The following is a 16,538-nucleotide window of genomic DNA, read 5'->3' on the forward strand; positions in this document are numbered from 1 at the left end:
AGTGGGCAGAGCGGGGAGGAGAAGAGGAAGAATTCTCTTTGACCACAGTGGGTTCTGAAAAGATTAAACTGCCTTATGTGGCATGTTTCGAAGGGAAAGACAGTGGGACAGGATAGGACTGGCGCGATAGTCCAAACAAGAAGTAACAAAGGGCTTAGCTACAGTAGACCCACCTCAATGGAGAGAAGAGAATAGCTCTACTCTAGAATCGTATACAGCAGAAGACTCAGCTTTCCCATCTCCCTTTCATCTGACCCAGAAAATATAACTCACCTTGCCCTCTATCTGCCTGAGCCTGAAGGGACTGGTCATTTGAGGCTTAGAACTGATTAAAGTGACGAGGTCAGATGGGGAGACCCATCTCGATTGAGAGACTAGCTTCTGGCCATGTCATCCAACCAAGAGGGCATTCCTTTCATAATTAAGTGGAGTTAACTCCCAATGGATAGTTCCTCTATTTGTTCTCAGTTTATTTCCTATCTCCAAGGATATCTCTGAAGCCACTCCTTAAGGACTAAACTGCAGGACTTAATTTATGTGTTTATCCTGGAGCCTGTAATTCCTCCTCTCAGGCAGATTTAACTTCAGCGCTTTGGCCCTTCAAATTGGCCAATCCAGGTAAGCCCTTCCATGGTCGATCTAGGTAGGTCAGCCATGGGCCATCACAAGATTCTGCGGCTTATATTATACAGAGCTTTAGGACCCATCGTGTGCACCAAATCTGCTTATTTTTGCTACTCCCACGCATTCCACACAGACAGTAAAATTAGCCTGTGATCTGAAACCTTCTCTTACTACTGACCAATTCCATCATTGGGGGGTCCCTCTGTGCTGTCCTTCCCACTGCTCCAGTAGATACAAGACTTGCACTGTCACCCCCAGGGAGATGAGCATAGCCAGCAGAGCCCCCAGGGTTCCTTGGGATCCCTGGAGAAGCCATCGCAGTCCTCGGATGATCTGGGACTTGGCTCTTGGGGTGGACAATGTCACACTGTGTACTCTGACTCTCCCACTAAGAATTCTCATGAAGTCAAAGCCGGAAAGAATGACCCTGCTGACGATGCCAAGTTCTGAAACATTCAAAGATAAGGATTAGGCTATTTCCCAGGAAGCCCTGGACTTTAGAATCCATATACACATGACTCATCAATCCTAGATCACTCCTTTTTACCACACTCCACTATAGAATATACTATGCACTGTTAGCCTTCCTTATTGACTGGGTAATAGAATTTTAAAAAATTTTTCTCCAATGTTCAGATTTGTTTCTCATTTTATATACACTGCAGGACTATAATATACTTTAGGATTTGACCAATATTCAGTGATTACCTTTACAGAGCCAAACACCATGCTATATGCTGTGGAATAATAATTAAGCCCCTTACAAGGAGAAAAAAAGAAAAAAAAAAACTTTACTAAATTCCCTGGGGAGATTTTGGGCAAAGTACTATTGGAGTCAAAGCACTGAAAAATCAGAGTGATTGTACCTGTATTTTACCTGTATTTCCAGAGTGAGGTATAGTGGAGGTGATATTTGAGATGTGTCTTCAAGAAGAGAATTTCCATAAGGGCAAGGGGTCAGATGAATATTCCAGGTGGAAAGACTGGCACGGAAACAGGAAAGGATTGAGTATAGTATCTGGGGAACAATGGGAAGTCCAGTTTGGCTTTTTTAAGGGACGGAGCAAGAAAGTCGATGGAAAAAGTATTTCAGGACTAGTAGATAGAGGACTGTAAAAGCCCAGAGAAGGAATCTGTTTGTTTAAACACAGGAGGCAAATGGCGGCTACTGGTGACTTCTGAACAGGTAAATGGCATCACCAAAAGTAAACTTTAAGATCACCCTCTTCAATCTCAAGCTCAACCACTTCTTCCCTGTTGACTAGACTTCATTTACACCTGCCAGTTTCTGTTCCCCTGGGGCCTTTGCACCAGCTGTCTCCTCTGCAGGGAACTCACCCCACCCCAGACCTCCATGTGGTCGGGGCTCCTCCTTATTCAGATCTCTGCTCGAGTGTTCCCTCCTCAATGAGCTTCCCTAACCAGCCTATCTGAAGGAGTCCTCCCACCCTTAGGCACTTTTTACTCTACTAATGTATTTAGCTTTCCAATAGCAACTTATCATAATTTAAGTTATTTTATTCACTTCATGGCTGCCTCATAGGTTGGCTCCTCTCACTATAAGCCCCATGTGAGCAGATACCTTGTTTAAAGACAGATACAGTAGGACCGGGTCTAACAGAATGGCTGATAAACAACAGGTACTCAATAACTATTTTTTAGCAGCTTCACTGAGATAAAGTTCACATACCATATATTTATTTAAAGTATACTATTCAAATGTTTTTAGTATAGTTACACAGTTGCGCAAAAATCACAACCCATTTTAGAACATTTTCATCACCCGCGAAAGAAACCCCATACCCATGAGTAGTCCCCCCATCTCCCCACCCCCCAATCCTTTCAGCCCTAGGCAACCACTAATCTACTTTCTGTCTCTGTAGATTTGTCTACTCTGGACATTTCATATAAACAGAATCATACATGCATGACCTTTTGTGACTGGTTCCTTTCACTCAGCCAATGAAGTGTTTTCAAGGTTCATCCATGTTGCAGCCTGTATCAGTACTTCATTCATTTTTATTGCAGAACAATATTCCATCGTAAGGATACACTATATTTTGTTCATCCATTCATCAGTTGATACACATTTGTGTTGTTTCCATTTTCTGGCTCCTATGAATAATGCTGCCATCAACTTTTGCCTGGTTTTTGTGTGAACAAATGTTTCATTTCCCTTGACTGTATACTTAGGTGTGGAACTGCTGGGTCGTATGGCAACTCTATGTTTGTTTAATATTTTGAGGAACTGCCAGACTGTTTTCCAACAGTGGTTGCATCACTTTGCATTTCCGCTAATAGTGTATGAGGGTTCCAATTTCTCCACATTCTTTTTTTTTTTTAATTAATTTATTTATTTATTTTTGGCTGTGTTGGGTCTTCACTTCTGTGCGTGGGCTTTCTCTAGTTGCAGCGAGAGGGGGCCACTCTTCATCATGGTGCGCGGGCCTCTCACTGTCGCAGCCTCTCTTGTTGTGCAGCACAAGCTCCAGATGCGCCGACTCAGTAGTTATGGCTCACGGGCCTAGTTGCTCCACGGCATGTGGGATCTTCCCAGACCAAGGCTCGAACCCATGTCTCCTGCATTGGCAGGCAGATTCTCAACCACTGCGCCACCAGGGAAGCCCTCTCCACATTCTTGTCAACACTTGTGATTATCTGTCTTTCTGATTATAGCAATCTAAGTGAATATGATGTGAATTAGTATCTCATTGTGGTTTTGATTTGCATTTCCCTGATGACTAATGACGCTGAGGAACTTTTCATGTGCTTATTGGCCATCTGTATATCTTCTTTGGAGACATGTCTATTCAGATCCTTTGTGCCCATTTTTAATTGGGCTATTTGTCTTTTTATTATTCAGTGTAGAAGTTCTTTACATATTCTGGATACAAGCCTCCCATCAGATATGATTTGCAAATACTTTCTTCCATTCCGTGGGTTGTCTTTTGACTTTCTTGATGGTGTCCTTCAATAACTATTTTTAAAATAAAACAATGAATAAAACTAATCCTTTAAGAGAGAAAACTATGACCAGTTCATAAGTATGCGGCAAATTAGTGGCAGGGCAGGACCTAGAGGAGAATTCAAGTCACCTGTTTTCAGCCTTGAGTTTTGTTTACTGGTTCTCAGCATTGCCCAACTAGCCCAGAAGCAATGACATCATCCTTAGATGAGTCAAAGAATGCAGCATTTGGTAAATTGGCTCATGAGCATTAACCAAACGGAAAGATGCCCCAAGGTTAAAAAAATAAAGAAAAAAGGTTTTGCTGGAAGCTAGGCTATAATAAATCTTAAGTGGCCTACAATTTAGTTTTCTCTTGAAAAACGCTGAAATTGATGAACGGGTCACACACACACACAGGAAAAAAAAAAAATTAGTTAAATGCAACTAGAATAGGTCCAGGATGAGTAAGCAGTAAACTTCTAAACTTGTAGTTACGGATATATGCTTACAAGATTAAAGGCTCTGAAATTGTCTTCCCTCCCTGCACTGCATTCAAACTCATGAGCACTGCCCAGTTTTATTATGGTTGAGAAACTTCAACTAGTGAAAACAAGGTACAAGCCTGGGAACATCGATATGGAGAGAACTGGTATATTTTTACAGCTGTAAGAGCTTCTCAGAGTAGAAAAATACCAGACCTTAAGTACTTATTACAAAAATATCAGCTCTAAGTACTTAGTACAAATATATATGATATATATATATGTGTGTGTGTGTACACACACACACACACACACACACACACACACAGGGAAAGGCAGCAGGGAAGGACTTGCTTTTAATAAATCTTAACCAGTTTCAACGCTGGCAGGCTATCCACAATGTAATTTTCCCAGGACAGAATTAACCCCTTAGATAATGCACAGAAGATTCAACCAGAAACTGCATGCTTCTTTTGTGGTGCTAACCCTAACCTAACAATCAGATTCACATATAAATGCAAACAAGATTCATCTAGTATTGTAGACAGCAACCTAAAAATAGTATACAGAGAGCAATTTATAAATAATTTAAAAAACACATTTTAAAAAATATGTCCATATTCTTACAAGGCAGTAAAGTTAGACTAAGAATACATAAAAAACATGTTCAGAACATACTTCGTTATACTATAAAAAATATATGTGAAGGGCAGAATACATGTCGTGAATAAATTATAGGTATAATTATTTATTATAATGGAAAGTAGGCTACATGACGACTTAAGATAGAGGCAAACATAAAATGTGACATCATATATACCATTTTTAAATCATCCTTAAATATTATTTCTGGCTTCACATTCTCTGTTTACACTCTTCCCTCTATATTCAGTGCTCAATGCAAACTTCAGTTTTTAAATCAAATATGGGAAGGCTCATTTGGGAAGCAATCCCCCATGAATCTATCTTTATCCCTTAAGTTGATACAGGACCTGCAGTGCAAATAATAGTGCACAGATGTGTAAAGTAGAGATAATACCTAAATTTATCCAAGGAGAATTGAAGTATGAGGCCGACTTCATGTTTATCTGCCTAGTGAGTATACCAGCACAAAATACTTGGAATCCTTATCTTATCCAAGCTGATAACCCTGCCAATATCACAGCCTCACAGTTTCTTGATCCCATCCAGTCCACTGGCCTTCACCTGTTCTCTATCTGGTCAGCCCACCTTGGACCTTATCATGCAGAATAGCTCTAGCCTAGAGCTTACAAAGAAAATTACCCTCTGGGATGGCTCCCATCTTTCCACTTCTACCACTCTTATCAAACAGGCTTTCCATTTTTATTTTGAACCTTTATACCTGCCCTATTCCTTTGGCTCCCCAGTCCTATTTTAGCCCTACCATCTTTCTCAAAGCCGGGACACTGTGGTCTATCATTTCAAAGACAGTATCCCTTTGTGTTCGAGAACCATTCATCTCCGTCACCGCCAGCTTCCCACAGTCTCTTGTTCCCTTCTCTCTCACTCTGATACATTCTAACTCCCTGTTTTGTCTTTATCTAATCTCAGGTTCCTGAGCATTAGTCACAAAGCACAAAACAATATAGACTGGTTCATTTTCTCACTCAACCACTACTTACTGAGCAATAACTATGCACAAGCCCCTACTACCACTGCTGTTTGGCAACTCTTCTCGTTAGGCACTAATTAGGTCATTAATTCCGATCAGAATTTTCTGGTAGGAGCCCTGGAGCACCAGGCCACCAATTTCACCCAGTTCCCCCTCTCTCTGCAGGTGACCTTCACCTCAGAACCGATAGTGAGATCCAGACCATTGTCCACACACGCTCACCTCCTTTCCTCCCCAATGTGAACTCCCTAAATCTCCATTCACCTTCATTCTTCTTTAGGCTCAAGGCACCAATGTCCCTCTTCCTTTCCAAACCTACTCCTCTCTAGGTGCACCCTTTATGCTTCCTGTCCCAAGGGCTGACTGTGCTTCTCCTATGCCACCCACTGGGCTAGGTGCTGGGGACACAAATAGGGATGAGGCACAGCCCTGCTTTCCCAGCTAGTGGAAGAACAGATATGCAATTACACACTCACACACAAACACACGCACAAATACACATGCAATCAGGGTGACCATATGATTTCTCTGCCAAACTCAGACATGTCTGAAAAGTGAAAGGGATCTAAAAAATACTTAATGGAGGTGAATGGATTTACTGTAGACATAAACCAGTGCTGTCCCTGGCAAAATACGATTATGGTCACACTAATTACAAGATAGTGTGGCACCTTCGACTATGCAGCCATTAAAATTTGCCTAAAATTATTTAGTAACATTGGAAAAGGCTCATAATACAACGTTAAGTGAAAACAGTATATAGAAACTGAGCATAACTTGGTTGAAAAAAAGAACAAGACATAATAACTGACCTTTATTGAGTATGCAGTGCGTGCCAGGCACCATTCTAACTACTTTCAACTAATGCTCACGACAACCCTATGAGGAAAATACCATTCGATCTTTTTCACATATGAAGAAACTTAGGCACAGAGAGCTTAAGATGCTTGCCTAGGGTAGCCCGGCTAGGAAATGGCAGTATTAGGATTCAAACCCTTTTGGTTCTAGAGCTATGATCCTAAATACTCCAGGACACTGATGAGATGAAGGGAGATAAGGTAGGTGGGCAGGCAGATGTGCAGTGAAACTCCCCCTCACTGCTCAATCAAGCACTGGTGTTAAGAGCACGGGTAACCTCCTTGTCCCCAATTCTTTAAGCCATGTTTCAGTTCTCACCTCCTAGATTCTCTCTACAGCATTTCTCTTTAGTGCGATGCTCTGTGGCTCTCTGACTCTGTGTCTTCAGGTTCTCCCCGCCCCCTTCATCTACTCCCTTTATCCCTTGCCTTCTCCATGGAGGTCGTATTTTAGCCCTATTTTAGCCCTACCATCTTTCTCAAAGCCGGGACACTGTGGTCTATCATTTCAAAGACAGTATCCCTTTGTGTTAGAGAACCATTCATCTCCATCACCCCAGCTTCAGGCTGTATTCCCAGCCCTCCTCTCTCTTTGTGCTTCACTTCTTAGCATCCTATGCCCTTCCACAGTTTCACTTATATTGAGGTGGTAAGTGCCAGTCTTCACTTCTTTCCTGCCCTAAATTCTCTTCTTCCTACTGGACATTTGCATCTGCATGACTCTCTACCTGCCAACAACACTAAGGCTGAACCTACCATGTTGTTCTCAGCAGACTGCCCTCATTCTACAGACAAGACCCCATTCTCTGGGTCCCCAGGCTATAAACTTTGTTCTCTTCACCTTCTCCCTTCTCCTCAACCTCCGCTTGCATTTGGTTACCAAGCCATGTTGAATCCACCTGTATGAGAACTTCCAAACCTATTCTCTTTCCATTGTCACAGTTTCTGTGTTTGTTAACAATTAACTTTTCCCAACACAATAGCCTCTCTGCCTCTTCCAGGTCATTATGCACACGGCTACCAGAGAACTCCTCCCAGGCGGGACTGAACAATACCGCACTGCCTGTGGCTCCATTAGTACTTGTCTTGCTTAACAGTAGTTATGGATAAAAATGTCCTAGGTCCACGGGCTTCCCTGGTGGCGCAGCAGTTAAGAATCCGCCTGCCAATGCAGGGGACATGGGTTCGAGCCCTGGTCCGCGAAGACCCCACATGCCGCGGAGCAACTAAGCCCGTGCGCCACAACTACTGAGCCTGCGCCCTAGAGCCCATGAGCCTCAACTACTGAAGCCCGTGCGCCTGGAGCCCGTGCTCCGCAACAAGAGAAGCCACCGCAATGAGAAACCCGTGCACCGCAACGAAGAGTAGCCCCTGCTCGCCACAACTAGAGAAAGCCCGCACGCAGCCAAAAATATAAATAAATAAATAAATTTAACAAAATCACCAGTGCTCCACTACAGAAACCCCCAGGAACCCTGGCATTCTCTTACTTTTCCTTTGAGCAGCCTTTGCATCTCCGTGGAGTCCTTATAGATCATATAATGCTTCCTATGTCTTGTTTTATTTATATATTCACATTCATTATTAGGGCACTTGATAACACAGCAACCCTGTGAGGTGGATGGAGCAGGTGTTAAGGTCCCCAACGTGAAAAATCAGGCACTGAGGGTCAGGTTGGTAAATAAATAAAAGGTTTGAAGTTTCACTCAAACCTTCTGACTCAGTCTGGTTTTCTTTCTGGTCTCTTTTTCCTCCCAGCGTTAACCCAAACTGAAGAGTTTATTGGCATGGATTGTTCCTTCTTGGTACACTTAGATGGAGAGATGTAATCGGTTGAACTAGTGAGAATGTTGCATGAGTAATTTCACTTTAAACTATGTGCAAATTTAACTTTGATAAAAATAGAAATTCATAGATACATACATATGTATCTTATAGCACGCCTGAGTGTGTATCAGCATTCATTTTCACCACCCATGAAGATAAAGTCGGCTTCTTTGTCATTTAATCCAACCTGAATTAGCCAAGTGATAAAGTCAGAAGCCAGAGCGATGCTGGGAGATACTTAAGCCTTGGGGGAAACCCAGACACTGCTTCACATAACTTGAACCGACAACACAAATTCCCCTCCCTGCCCAGGGGATGTTTCTGGGTCAGGACTCCCTCCCTTAACCAAAGAGTTAGACATTGCTGGACATTTTCCCAGCACAGTACCCTGCTTCTCTGGCTGACCTTTACAGTTAGGACCTCTGGATATAAACTCATGAAAGATAGCAATAAGGCTATCTTTGGTAGCCAAAAGGTCTGTTTGAATTGAAACACTGCCTTGGGGCTCACAAAAATGCAGTGTTTCAATTCAAACAGACCCCGAAAATCCCAATGGCCACAGACAAGCCATTCCTAGTCTATGAGGCTAAAGCAACAGACCCACCATCATCAGGCCAAGCACCCTGAACTGCTTTTTCTCATGAATGGTTCCCCCACTCATGAGAATTACGCATGTGACAGTGGCTAGCAGAGGTCAAAGCTAAGGTTCTTGGGCATGGAGGTCAGAGCTGAGGTTCCTGCCTGGTGCAAAGGCAGGTGCATCACACAAGGATCAACCTGGGACTCCCACACCCATTTACAAATGCCTAAGGATATAACTAGGGGAGGACGGTCCACTCGCACACAACCTACCGGATTAGCCCCATCCCCTATTTCTAATGCCATCCATGAGCACCCGGAACTCACTCTCCACTGTTTACCAGCACTTCAAGCATCCCACATTACTCACAGGTCAAAACTACCCAGCAGAGTGGGAGGCCTTCCGGGCATTGCTGAACAAGGTTCTTGCTGCTGATTTGGAAAAAGCTTCTTCTAACCTTCCTCATGTAAACCACATTCAGAATTAAATGACATATGAATTCAAATATGATCTATCATAATACACCAAGGCAAGATGCTTTATAAAATATTCAGTGTTCAGATATTTTTTGTCCCTTTCTTCCATCTCCACTGAGCTTATCCTACACTATTTAATGGGCTACGACAAAGATCAACCAGGGAAGGGAGCACTGCCACGGGAAATCAGCCAGAATTGTTTAGAACCCAATGGAAAACTATTTTTAAACTATTTTAAATTGTTAGTTGAAGTGTAAAACCAGTTTCCCTGTCTACAAAGCTCTGATTTAGCTCTTTTGACTTGGTCATCAAAAATGTATTTTCCTGACCTTCAATGAGTTGCATCTTCCTGCTTTTTACAAAAATGTCTTCCATTCTCCATATCTAAATAAAGTCTGAATCTCACTTATTTCAGATTCAGATTCAACAAACCTTCCACAGCAAGCTTAACTATATGCTGGGCAACACAGAATCGACTCCCTCTATTATCTAGAGATTTATCCTTTTACAGATGAAGGAACAGGGGCTCCATTAAGTTCAGTGACTTTCCTGCTTTCCTGGACCTTGCAAGTGGCATCTGCAGAGCTTCCAAGTCTATGCTCTCAATGGCAACACCAGGTAAAACATTTTTCCCAGTATTGCTTGCAGCTGGCTTTATCTTTCTGGAATCTTGCTCAAGATAAGTTACAGCGTTTGGGGAGGGGTTTTTGCTCCAGGTGATCTCAATTTGGAAGCAAGGATTCTAAGCACCTCACAGAAGGATAAATACAGCTGTTGCATACTGCAAACAACCTTTACAGAGGACCTTCCTCCCTGGGTTCAAATAACCAGAAGTTAATTCCTACTGGTTTGTAGATTTTGTACAAACAAAGGTTCACAATTAACATTATGTCAGGTCTTATTCATGTCTTTTTTATCCTCTAACCACTATACCGCTAGTTCAAAGGGTCAGAGCACACGATTAGGAAGGAAGAACTAGGCCCGTTCTTCCATCCCTGTGCAGGCCAACAGGCAGACGTACCTACCCTCAGCCACCCAGGGTACGGAGGTTGAACTAAATATTAAGAGGGCTTGGAGTCAGGGCTTGTAGGGGAAGAAAGGAAGGGCTTTCTAGAATTTCAGAATTTCGAGGCATAACCATTCACAAAATATAAACATTGTGTGAAAACCTACCAAAACAAGCACTATTTCTATAACCAAAGACAAGAAAACCTTCATTATTATTCCTTTCCAGGAAGTCAAGTATGTCCTTTTTGCCTGTTGCTTGCTTACTTGCTCTTGTGTTACTCTCCACATCCTATCTTTTGTGAACATGAGAGGCATGCCTATTCTTTTCTGTAGAAATCTCCAGGCCAGAAATTTTACCTCTGGTGGCTTTTAAATGCTAAGATGCTATACGAAACGTGATACTGAAACTCTGAATAGACAGTCAAAACCGTACCTTTACTGTGGTGGAAAGTCACTGCCTTATTCACCTAAAATATTATATAGAAAGATATCAAAAATACTACCAGGATATTAAATGACTTTAGAAACAATAACAGGTCTCAGTTCCAATCTGTGACATATAAGGTGGGCCCCCACCCCCCCCCGCCCCCGCAACCCCCCACAGCCAAAAAACCGAAAGGGTAAAAATAGGAGAGCATTCCAGAGACATTTGCAAATAAATTACTGCCCTCAACTGAACCACAGCTGGTTTACTGATGGAAAGAAAGAATAACAAAAGGATGGCTCTTTCAGTGCAATGATATTGCATGTGTGAACTCAATTTACCACCTGCAAGACTTAGCTTAGGGTTATGGTCCTTTGATCTACAGAGGAAATGCTTTTACACAGTAAGAATAGCTGATCTTTTTACGCTGGTTAGGGCATGAGTTCAAGGGGTTCTCTGTCAGCTCTGTAAGCACTCAGCTTCCTCACTGGCATTGTAAAAACCCACAACAAATCATGTTTGGTGTTATTTGTATGTAAACTTTCTTAGTATTACTTTTTAAATGAAAATCCATGGATCTTAACTAGAAGGCCCTTTGTAAAAAGTCAGGCCAGGCTGCAGGATACTGCAATGTTTGCTTCTTCACAAGTGGGTTCTGTGACAATTTCTTCTCCCCCACTCTGCCAGGCTCCGAAATGTGTAAATTCTATTTAATGATTTTATTTTGATACAGATCTTTCTGCTTTCGTAATTCCTGAAGTTTCTCAGGTTCAAGAAGTCCAGGTCGGCTTGAACTAAGTATCTGTGAATTAAGACTGGACGTTTGCTTCCAGTCTACTGAGCCACTAAATCAGAATTCAGGGAAATGGGGATTTTACTTACTTCTTCCTTCTCCCCCATCCTCACAAGCATGAGTAGGCCTGGACCAGACAGTCCTAGGTCTGAATCATGCCCTTACCACTGTCTAGCTGGGTGACCCTGTGCGGGTCAACTTCTCCAGAGTATTAGGTTCCCTGTTGCTGTATGTGAAGTAATATGCACCAAAAATGGTCATTTTGTGGATTATGAAATAAAGTGTATGGTCAAGAACTATTCTTCCAAATATGCCTATTTTATGAGAGATGCTCAATGTTAGCTGAACCTGAGTGATGCATCTGGAAAGATTATTAACATGACTACTTTTATTGTTAGCCTTTCCTGTTACATTCTCCAGTCACATGCAGCACCCAACTTCAAGCTCTTGTAAAAACACTTGAACAGACTCAATGTTTTCTTCCAGAGGAAAAAAAGAAGCAGGTAGAATCCTACCAAGCCATTAGAATGAAACTCTCCTGAAGATGACAGGCACTCAGGCAAGAAAATCTGGCTGGCTGTCCCTTCCTTCCTTCCTGCTGTGTGTTGGTCTCCGGGACGGGAGATACAGACGATGCCCCTTGCCCTGGTCTCAGCCCTGCACAAGGTTGGCTTCTCCGCAACACACCCTCCCTCTGGACCCACAAAGAGCAGCAAGACCTCCCGCTCCCCCGATGCCCCCAGTGCTCTTTCTAGATGCGGCAACAGCAGAGCCGCCTGCTCTCGGTGCCGCGTCCCCAGGCAGCCTAAAGTCCCCGTGCTAGAGCACTTGTGCTCCTGGACATGGAGCTCGACGGCATCAGAAATCGTCTGTGCTCTCCTGCTCCAGTGGCCCCAGCCGGAACCCTCCTCTCCCCTCATCCTGGCAGGGCAGGCAGGGCGCGTGCAGACGCGGCAGTCCCACAAGCGCGTCTGCTGTGAGGGCGCCCCCATCACCCTCGCCTCCCTCACCCGGCAAAGTCTCGCCAGGGTCAGGCCAGGGCCCCTCCTGGGGCCAGGCCGGGAGACGCGAGTGGGAGGGGTGTAAGGATGGGGGTGCACTTTCTGGGACCCGCTTATACAGCCTTTGTCACCCCATTTCTTGCAGGAAAGAGAGCGAGGAAGCCAAGACCGTGCGGAGGTATCTCCAAATCTGTTGCGCTTCCAATCTTCCCCGTAACACCACTCAATTCACGGTCCCCCAGCCGGGCAGCTCTGCCCAAAGTCCGCGAACGGCACCCCACCAAAGCCCCGCGCCCCGCTGCCCGCCCAACTCTCGCCCCACCGAGCCTCCGCGAGGGCAGACTCGCCGTTTTCCAAAGCAGAACCCAGTCAATGGTCTCGGAAGTTCTCCCACCTCCCCCTCCGACTCCCCAGTTGGGAGCCCCACGCGGAACCAGCTCGCGAGGCGAAGAAGCCGGGAGGTCTCCCCTCAAACCTTTGCTCACGCCGGGTCCCGTCCCCCTCTTCTCTCCCTCCTCCAGTCTAGCTCCAGTCCCAGCGGTTCTCTCCCCACTAGAAGAGGAAACTTCTTTCTGGACTAAATTCAGGTCCGAGCAGGAAAGGCTTTCCCTTCCCCGCCTCCCCCTTACACCAGCTCTCAGAAACCGCAGGGAGCCGGCACCAGGGGCGCGCTTACCCTCTACCCCCCAAAGAGCCCACTGGTCCCCGACTTTCCACTGCAAAAGTTCCGGTAGGGTCTGAAACCACCAGGAGGGTATGTACATTCGCGATTCTTCCAGAGACCCTACCTATGCCTCGTGACTTGCAAGAAACAAGCAAACAAAACACAAACCCCAGCAACTTTGGGGAGCGAATGGGTGTGTGTGCGTGTGTGTGAGAGCGCGAGAGCATCGCTCAAGAGTTAGGGCAACAGCTGCAAGAGCACATCTGGAAGAGGGGGAGGGGGATTGACGAGGAGGGGACCAGAGCGACTCCCCCCAGCCCCCGCCCCTGCCCTCTCAGCTTCAGGGCCGAGAGCCCGACCAGCCAGCGCTTACCTGTCCTAGGTTGATGAATCCATACTTGCTGGCTATGCGGTTGGCCTCCGGGAAGCCGCCGGCGATTTTGACTGCCCAGTGGTTGGTGTAGACGCGCGTCCGGCACACGGGGAGCAGGCAGCCCCCGAGCAGCGCCAGCACACACAGCAAGTCCAGCCGTCCCGGGCAGCAGCAGCGGCTCCCCCAGCCCATGGCCCCGGCGCTTCGCTGCTTCTTCGGTCGCTCGCTTGCTCCGCGCACTAAGCTGCGCGCACAACTAACTTCTCCGGCCTGGGCCGCCCCGGCTCGCAGCCCCCGGCCGCCGCGGCTCGCAGCCCTGGGCGATCGGCAGGAGGCGGCGAGACGCCGACTCCTAGACCATCCCTGGGGCTCCGGAGACCTGTGCTCCCAGCTCTCCGGCCCGCGGGGCGGTCGGCCGGCGCTCCCCGGCTCGGGCGCAGGAGGCGGCTGAGTGGGGCGGGCGCCCTCCCGCAGCTGGGTCTCGCCGGGCTCGGCTCCCGGACTCTCCGACTCGCCCTCGCTCCTCCAGGGGCCCCCGAGCGCGACGGAGGCGGCGGTGCAGGCAGCGGCCGGGCGCCCCCTCTGCTGGCCCAGGTTCCGTGCGCTCGCTAGCTCTCTCCCCGCGCTCCCTCCGGCTCCGAGCGGCGCGCCGGGAGTGTAAGTGGCAATGGCAGCAGCACCCTCTCTGCATAAATGACTCCCCCCGCCCCGCTCGACACCCCTCCTTTCCCACATCTCCCTCCTCCTCTCCCTCCTCCGCCCGCCCGAAAGCGGCCACGGCCAGGCGCCAACCAGGTCCTAGCGCCGCCGGGTTCTTCAGGCTGTAGCCTCCAGGGTCCTGAGCAGCAAAAGCGAGTCTTTCCAAAGGGCTGGGAAGAGAGCCCCGGTGTGGAGGTTTTACCCCCTGCTCTCCCCTCCCTCCTGGATTTGTATTAATTTACCGCCACTTCCCGAAAGACTAAAAAGATTTACAAGCTGGTTCTAGTCAAGTGCCCCGAAGATTCATTCATCCTAGCTCTGAACGTCCTCAAACAACGAAGTATTTAAGGAGGTCACTTGCGTGTCAATTGCCGAACAAATAACCCGAGATGTTCACTTCGTTAATTCTTCACGCTTTCCAGCAACTGTTTATTTTACACATTCTGCTCTCGGGAGAAGCTACCACACAGGACCGTAAGGCGCATCGACTCTTGCAAAAGCCAGCCACCGCGGTTCCAAAGCCGAGTCTGCTGCCTGCTGACTTTCGAAATCCGTGCTTCCAATACTAGGCAACGCCACGGAAGAGTAAAATTCCAGTCGCGCAAGTGGGGAAAGATGTTTCTGTGTATATTTGGTTTGAAAGTGGATGGAGTTGTTGGGGCCAAGGAAATAACTTCATTCATTCGTTCCATTGAGTCTAATAGGGGCTTCTTTTTCTCCACCAAGGGAGAAGTTTTGCAACTTTTTCAAGCACGGCCCTGTAACAGTGAGAGGCTTTGATAGAAAAAGGACCACAGAGGAATTTCGAATGAAACAAATGTGTGACTGCGCCGCCTTCATTACTGTATCTTGCATTGTGACTGCAGCAGGCAGGAGGGAGCACGGATTAACCCACTTCTGCTGAACAACCTCCCCGCCTTTTCTGGCACAGGACGATTTCTTGTGAATAGAAAATGTACCCTTACGAAATAATTCAATTGACCTTAAAAGTATTCACTCTATCCCTAACCCGGCCCCCCCTTTTCCCTCTCCTTTTCCCATCCCCCATTCTCTTTCTTCCTAGGCATTGGTTAAATGTATTTGAGGGTAATTAACCCATCACACCTATAGCTTTGGGTAATGATTCTTTCATCTGCCTGGGGCTTTACTTGCCTCCCTAATCCCCTCAGCTGAACCATAGCTGCAGACTCAAAGCATATACATTTTATAAAATTCAGTTAAATTCATAAAATTATCATTTTATGGCATTTTACACATCATATAATGTGTGCCCTATTATTTAATCTGGAAAACAAACCCACCAAATAACTTTATTCCCACACTACTGATGAAGAAGTGGAAGATCAGAAGAACTAAATCATTTGCAGAAAGACATGTATTTTACTCATTTACTTATTTGACTGGTTGGACACATATCTTTTGAGCACCTAGAATGTGCCAGGCATTGTGCTAGATACTGGAGAAAGAGGAGGAGGGGAAAGATGGGGAGGCACCAAGGACTAGTGGAATTTAGACTCTCTGAATAACTCTAAATGTGGTTTATTGTTATTGTTGTTATTTGTAGATATTAAAGCATAAGTACTATGCTTATGCTTTGGGCTTTAGAGTTTTGGTCCAGCCTTGCTACTGGCTAGTCCCTTTGCACATTCCCTCTTCAACCTGGAGCCTAGAAACTTTACAACCTATTAGGTCACTGTTTTTGAATTTTTGTTTTTTTGGGGGGTGTTGTTTTTTTGTGTGGTACACGGGCCTCTCACTGTTGTGGCCTCTCCCGTTGCGGAGCACAGGCTCCGGATGCGCAGGCTCAGCGGCCATGGCTCACGGGCCCAGCCGCTCCGCGACATGTGGGATCCTCCCGGCCCGGGGCACGAACCCGTGTCCCCTGCATCGGCAGGCGGACTCTCAACCACTGCGCCAGCAGGGAAGCCCTTAGGTCACTGTTAATTGCCACCCAGACTACCGGCATCTATTCACAGGGACATTGGATTATTCCTCTAGAAGCTGATGGATCTCACATGGGTTGGGAAGACCTCAGCCAAGATCCAATTCTCAATATACGCCAGTCAGCCGTATTGAAGAATTGAAGGCATTTGCTGTCAGATTGGAGGGAGAGCCTGTCTGCCGATGATCCACAGGAGGGTGGCCACTGC

At 46.1% G+C, this 16,538-nt stretch overlaps 1 protein-coding gene across 2 annotated transcripts in view; it reads right to left on the minus strand.

Annotated features, from left to right (window-relative positions):
• PCSK5 (proprotein convertase subtilisin/kexin type 5) overlaps nt 1-14,027 on the minus strand; it is a 442,496-nt gene extending 428,469 nt beyond the window's left edge. For both annotated transcript variants that reach the window (XM_024738976.1, XM_024738975.1), the window contains exon 1: nt 13,690-14,027. In XM_024738976.1, coding sequence (XP_024594744.1) covers nt 13,690-13,881 — 192 coding nt within the window. In that variant the 5' untranslated portion in view covers nt 13,882-14,027. The remainder of the gene's footprint in view (nt 1-13,689) is intronic.
• Between the last annotated feature and the right edge of the window lie 2,511 nt (nt 14,028-16,538).

The sequence above is a fragment of the Neophocaena asiaeorientalis genome, unplaced genomic scaffold (genome assembly GCF_003031525.2).
Source record: "Neophocaena asiaeorientalis asiaeorientalis breed wild unplaced genomic scaffold, Neophocaena_asiaeorientalis_V1.1 scaffold249, whole genome shotgun sequence".
Classification (NCBI taxonomy): Eukaryota; Metazoa; Chordata; class Mammalia; order Artiodactyla; family Phocoenidae; genus Neophocaena; species Neophocaena asiaeorientalis.